We start from the raw sequence: 6761 nt of genomic DNA on the forward strand, positions 1-6761 counted from the left end.
ACTTGTCAATCAGAAGGTTGACAGTTCGATTCCCCGTTATGGGATGGGCTCCCGTTGCTCGGTCCCTGCTCCTGCCAACCTAGCAGTTCAAAAGCACGTCAAAGTGCAAGTAGATAAACAGGTACCGCTCCGGCGGGAAGGTAAACGGCGTTTCCGTGCGCTGCTCTGGTTTGCCGGAAGCGGCTTAGTCATGCTGGCCACATGACCCGGAAGCTGTACGCCGGCTTCCTCGGCCATTAAAGCGAGATGAGCTCCGCAACCCCAGAGTCGGTCACGAAATGGACCTAATGGTCAGGGGTCCCTTTACCTTTTACCTACCTATGTACTATCTGAAACCAAAGGGGCATACTGGTTGCCAGATGTGGAATACATTGAGGTTATTTTCAGCTCTCCTACCCCACTAAACTGGGAAGAGCCAATGGGAGCGTCTCCTTTTGAGGCCCCGGCTACCTAATTCTCCTGCGGCATTTGTAGGTTCCGGTAACAAGCTTGCCAAGTGCCTGCTTTGCTGCATGAAGTGTTGCTTTTGGTGTCTTGAGAAGTTCATCAAGTTCCTCAACAGAAACGCCTACATCATGGTAAGACTTGCAGGTGGGCCACCTAGAAGATCAGGGGTCTTAACGGTGGCGGTTGGGAGGGAAACAGATGGGGACGCCCGCGGGGGGACAGGTGGTGAGGGAAGTGGCTTAAGAACCACTGTGATGCGTCTGCGGGTGGGAAACCGGGGCTCAAAACCCTGCTACACCTGCTCCCACAGCACTCAGGTCCTACTTGTGGCCAGCTGACCACTGTGAGAACTGGATTCTGGGTAAGATAGGCCTTTGGCCTCACCTAGCAGAGATCTTCTTCTGTGTTTGCAGGACCCCTGCGCAAACACGGCAAACAGTGCCCCCCTCAAAACTACGGCTTGCATAGGAGCCAACTCATCGGGGCCGAGGGTTCTTCAGTCCCCCCAATAAATCCCCCCCTCAATTTTTTTTATTAGTTTTCCAAAAATAATTAAGCAAGCAAGCAAACAAACAAACATACATACATCTTAACTATACTTGACCCAATCTTAGTAACATTGTTAAGTGTTAAGTATCCTTCCTCAAATCCCCCTGGCTGAATTTCAGTGTATATCATTATAACAGTTTTCCAATACCAATTTTCTCATTAACTTAATCACTTAACATCCTTCTTTGTTTTCATTTTGACTTTAAACATAATATTCTCTAACATCACATATTTAAATCCTAAACCTATCTGGTATTTGCAAGTTTTTCCAATTAAGTTATCTTAACATATTTAACTAAATAGTCTTTAAATTTCAGCCATTCCTCCTGGTACTCCTCCTCCTTCTGGTCGCGGATTCTATCAGTTAGGTCGGCTAGCTCCAATAAAATATTTGAGGGGGACAGGGCCCCCAAAGTTGATGGGCATTGCCAGTGACAGTTTTTATACTACATTTTAAAAACTTTGCCTTGATAGAGTCTTTCAGCCTCTTTTGTTGACCACCAGCATTACGCTTTCCATTTTTAAGTTCAGAATAGAGTAGTTGCTTTGGAAGACGATAATCAGGCATCCACACAACAGTGGCGGCACTGTGGTTAAAACAAACCAGGTCGCCTTAGAAACCATGGTTTGGAAAGTGCGGTTGGGTTTTCAAAGCCTCCATGGTTAACACTGATTATTTGTTTCCAAACCACTTCTCAGGCAAGATCAGCTCCCAAAGCGACTTACAATTAATACCCACTGAAACATACAGTACATTGGACTATGTGAAATATTGCAGAGAAAAGTATGAAGAGAATTATTAGTGAAGGATTATTAAAAGTAATAGTGAAATTAATGAAATGCAGTTTAAGTGATGAAGACTGAAAAATCTTCAGATGTGGTTGATGGAAAACACTGAATAAGAAAAGAAAATATGTTGTTTGGAAATTTTACGCAAAAATTAATAATTTTTTTTTTTTTAAAAAGAAACACACAGTACATCAGGGAGATGTTGCAGTGTTTATGAGAGTTGTGTTTCTGCTCCCTGAACAGTGGTGTTACAACCCCCAGGCTCTTTCCTCTAGAAAAATAATAATTGATTGGGAATCAGTGGTGGAGTGTGGATTGTGGAACCCTGTAAAATTCTAGGCTGGGGTGTGTGGTTCTATATGGCTATCTTAATCCCAATAAAAACTTGGGGGCGGGGTGTGTGGTGTTGTTGAGGGAGGGGAAGGCCATAGTCCTACATCCTTGCAAAAGACTGAGCTTATTTCCTTTGTCTCTTTCAAACCCTTCCCCTCCTCAGATTGCCATTTATGGAAAGAATTTCTGTGTGTCGGCCAAAAATGCCTTCATGCTACTGATGCGCAATGCTGCCAGGTAATGGGGCGAGAGGGTGGGATCAGCAGGGACCAAGAAGAAGCAGAGATGAAGGTGGACATTCTTGGTTCGAACCTCCCCTTTCTACCCCTGCAGAGTTGTAGTCCTGGATAAAGTCACGGACCTGCTGCTGTTTTTCGGGAAGCTCTTGGTAGTTGGCGGAGTTGGCATTCTGTCGTTCTTCTTCTTCACTGGGCGAATTCCCATCGATAAACCCGAGTTCAAATCTCCCGTCCTCAACTACTATTGGCTGCCCATCCTGGTACGTGTAACTCTGCCCATTTCTTGGGCCTTCACCTTTTCTCTCTCAATCTCTCTCTCTTTTTCCTGGCCCATTTTAAGGCAATTCTGCACCATTCCAATCCAATATGGCGGCTAAGATGCACAGATTTGTGTTAGTTTAGCTAAAAAGTAGTACAGATCCCCTCCAAAAACACACACACCAAAGTTGCTGACAGAAAACTGCAAGGAATTGCTGGGAGTGAAGAATCTTGGTTGTCTCAAAGAGGATCCTTAGCTCAGGAAATGCTTTGTATATGCTTTGTTGGACAAATGGCTAACCTGTGGCCTTCTGGATCTTGCTGACATCCAGCATGGCCAATGACCAAAGGTAATGGGAGTTGTAGCTCTGCCAATTCTGAAGGGCTACAAGTTAGTCAACTTAGTAGCTTCTTGTGTCGCTTCACAAAATAATAGCAGAAACCATTAAAGAAAGAGTACGAGTTGTCCCCAACAAACTGGGAGCTTTCAAAATATGGTAGGCGAGAATATTGTGAACTAGCCTTTGGCAACCCAGTGTCCTCAAGCAAATTTGGACTACAACTCCCATCGTCCACATCCACCGTGGCCATCTTGGATGAAGCTGATGGGAGTTGTGATCCAAAACATCTGATTCCAATCTTGTCCCTCTCACCTCATGCCGTGTTTTCCCCCTTCTCTCTCTCTCTGCTTCAGACTGTTGTGGTAGGCGCCTACTTCATAGCCCAAGGTTTCTTCAGCGTCTACAATATGTGTGTCGACACGCTGTTCCTCTGTTTCTGTGAGTAATTTTTATTGCCCTAATTATACTCAACTGCACACCTGGGGCTCTGCAGGTGTTGCTGGACTCCTGCTCCCATAAGCCCCAGCCGGCACGGTCCATGGCCAGGTATAATGGGAGTTGTAGTTCAGCAATGCCTGGAGGGGCTCCCCTCTCCACAGATTAACCATTCGTTTGCTAATCTGATGGGACCTGAGGCAATACTTTCCTTTTCCCCCGCAGTGGAAGACCTGGAGCGGAATGACGGCTCCCAGAGCAAGCCGTATTACATGTCCAAGTCTCTCATGAATATCCTCAACAAGAAGAACAAGAATGGCAAGGCCAATTAGAAGAAAATTTAGTGTTACTGGTCCACATCATCTCTTGCTGCAGTATATCGCTTCCTGGCTTTTAGGCCCCAGGCCTGTCTCAAGAGCACTTTAACATATCCCTTGCCTTGCTTTCCTTTCCAGTGCATTTTGAACACATTTCAGCCTTTTGGGCCTTGCCACTCTTGCCTCACGTTGTCTTGCTCCGTGTCGGCCATATTGATTTCTTAAACGGTGCCATATTGAGAAGACATTCTCCTCCTCCGCCTCCCTTTACTGGCCATCTTATTTTAGAGCCCACCTTTTAAATGAAGGCAGCCATTTTAACATGTTGCCCTTCCCTCTGGTCCACCCATTTGGGGTTGTATCCAGTCAAGACGCCCTGTTCATCCCAAGGGGTGTTGACTTGCCCCACACATCACACGATATCACATGATGTGTTCTGCCCAGCGTACAAGCGCTCATGTACCAGCCTGGACGGGCGTCCCGTTCCCACTGCCGCGATGCCAGTGCTTCCCCACACGTTGATTCTGTGCCAGTGCCAACGTTTCCCTCCACGCTGGTGTTTTGCTGCCCATCTTGCCTTCCAACCCTGCAGACATCTTCATGAGAAGCCATCCCACTTCCTTTTGGCTTGGGCCTCGTCACGTCCAACCCAGCGAAAAGGACGTTTGGCCGATATTTGTGATGTTCCCCCGCCAGATATCTTGCTGGATTTTATAGGCCACAGTAAAACAAGTGTCCTTTGCTTTAGGGCTCAGCTGATGTTCTTTCGCGGGCTATGCAACTTCTCAGTAAACAGCATTTTCCAGGTCTGTGTGCCGTTCTCTGAGTTAAATCGGGTGATCGGGAAGCACTTGGGAGAGCCTCTTCTAAAAACCTGTCACACAGAGAGGCAGTCAGCTTTAGCTGCCTACGGTGTGGTAAGCTCAGTGTTAGACTGTTCCCCCGGCTTTTGCAGTGAGGAGAAGTAGACAGTGAGGTGGCTGGAAGCTACGATTGATCTCCTTCCCAACTGGTTACAACTACTGTACTCCATGGCAAACTTTTCAAACAGCTTATATAACTCCCATCTGCACAGCTGTCAACCGTCCTTTATTTGGCGGGAAACTCCCTTATCCCAGCGCCGTGTCCCTTATTGATGATGTCCCTTAAATTTCCCGGGTTTCGTGCTCACCTGGCTCAGGAGGAAAGCAGCGGCTCGGGGTCCTCCGCTGCGAGAGAGAGCGCGCACTGGCGCTGTCGTCCTGGCGCGAGGAGTTTCATCACCCGAGAGAGAAGGGGAGAGGGAGAGAGACTCTTGCCCACACCGCCCGCGAGGCCGGAGGCGGTAGCGGTGGCGGCGGCTGAGGAGGTGGCCTGAGGAAGGAGGAAGAGGAGGGGATGGGGAGGGACGCAGAAGGGCACCGCCGCAACCGCCTCATGCCGGATTGACAGCATCTGTCAATCCTACCAATGTATGTAACTCTTTACAATAGCAAAATCCCTTATTTTCAAGGCTGCTGGTCCTTTATTCTCAAATCTGTAAGTTGACAGCTATGCCCATCTGCCATCCTGGTTTTTCAGGCCCAACTGTGCCAATTCCTGATTACGTCGTTCTCTTTCAGAATATCTTGGCCTTTTTCTTTTTTCCTTTGGCATTGGCTGCACGTCCAACAAAGAGTGGTGCTTTCAAATCGAGTGAAACAAATGGGCTGAATCACACTTAGCTCTGCCTTGCACGGTAATCATTTTGTTGCCTAAGTGCCTTCATTGACAAATTGGGTTATCCTTTTCCCACTTAATTTCCCGGTGATTTTGTGCCAATTTATTGACTCCTAAACTATTTTGGCCCCGGTCCACTTCCTGTCAGCCATTCTGTTTGGCTGGGGAGTTTTTTATTCAAAATGCTAAAAATGTACTGTATATAGACTTTTTTTCTTTCTGTACAAAAATAATAATTTTATAGAAAGGATACAAATTTATTAAAGCTGATTTTAAGTAAACCACATTGTCTCTCTTATTCATGTAAGCGAAGGATTATATTTGCTTATATTCTTCTTCGGCGATCACTCGTAGCCAAGTAAAATTGTCTTCCATGCATATGGCCTACGATACTGCTTAATTGGCAAGTTGTTGAGTTTTTTTTAACCCTGCTTTTCAGCCCAGTTCCCTTTTCAAGAGGTTGGAGGGCATCCTTGACATTGAATTTATTCCATGCACCCACCTGGAGAGTTTGCTTGCAAAGGTATTTTCATGAGGTGGAATTCAATGGTGCGCTATTACAATTGTTCCATCAGCCAAAGTGTTTCTGCTCGCCAGGTGGAATAATCTCCTTTCTCCTCCTGCCCCTGCTTGCTATTCTATGGGTTCTCCCACATACCCCAAGCCAATTTGGGGAGGGGGGGAAAGTCCCTTTGTGGTAATGGGACTTGTACTAGCTCCAGCTAGCACAACGATTTAGTTGGAGCTGTTTCTGTGGAACTGCATGTGCCACAAGAAGAGGGGGTGTGATTGCCAGGGATATAGCGGCAGATACTTTGCTCCACTGTAGATGCATCCTCTGAAACAAATCTGAGGTTCTCATGCATGTGGGGCAAGTGTCAGTTTCTGCATTGGATGCATGTGTGTCTGGAATTTCAGCAGAAACAGCCCCCTTTGCTGGTGTTAGATCATTTCCCTTATCTGTTCTAGCTGCTTTCTCTTACTGCACTGCAGAAGAAATCCCTGCCCATCTAAGGTGAACCTGTTGCATCAGGCCAGTGGCCCACTGAGGGCTTGGCAACACCAGAGTTTGCTGTGTGTTTCCCCATTTAATTCGCATAGTCCACATAACGTTTGCCCTTCAAATCCCCCCTGTAAAGTCTGGCTTACCTGATACAGTGATAATCCAATACGTTACGGGAAGCTGGGCCATTTGGCATGGCAATACTGTTCTGAGGTGGGTGGATCAATTGTCGCTTTCTGCTGCTTTCCTTTCCATGTACATGAGCTCAAATGCATTGTTCTTTTCCGGCTGTGTGTGTAACTATTTCTAGTGCGCTCCTGAATGGAGCACGTTTCATCTTCTTTCATTCCTT

General features: G+C 46.7%; 1 protein-coding gene across 1 annotated transcript in view; it reads left to right on the forward strand.

Moving 5' to 3' along the window:
• SLC44A4 (solute carrier family 44 member 4) overlaps window positions 1-5687 on the forward strand; it is a 64855-nt gene extending 59168 nt beyond the window's left edge. Inside the window, exons 17-21 of the mRNA XM_083723810.1 lie at window positions 475-578; window positions 2282-2355; window positions 2452-2617; window positions 3310-3394; window positions 3617-5687. Of these exons, the coding sequence (XP_083579936.1) occupies window positions 475-578; window positions 2282-2355; window positions 2452-2617; window positions 3310-3394; window positions 3617-3723 (536 nt within the window). The 3' untranslated portion in view covers window positions 3724-5687. The remainder of the gene's footprint in view (window positions 1-474; window positions 579-2281; window positions 2356-2451; window positions 2618-3309; window positions 3395-3616) is intronic.
• Window positions 5688-6761: the final 1074 nt, after the last annotated feature.

This window comes from Podarcis gaigeae (genome assembly GCF_964106915.1).
Source record: "Podarcis gaigeae genome assembly, chromosome: 2".
Taxonomy (NCBI): Eukaryota; Metazoa; Chordata; class Lepidosauria; order Squamata; family Lacertidae; genus Podarcis; species Podarcis gaigeae.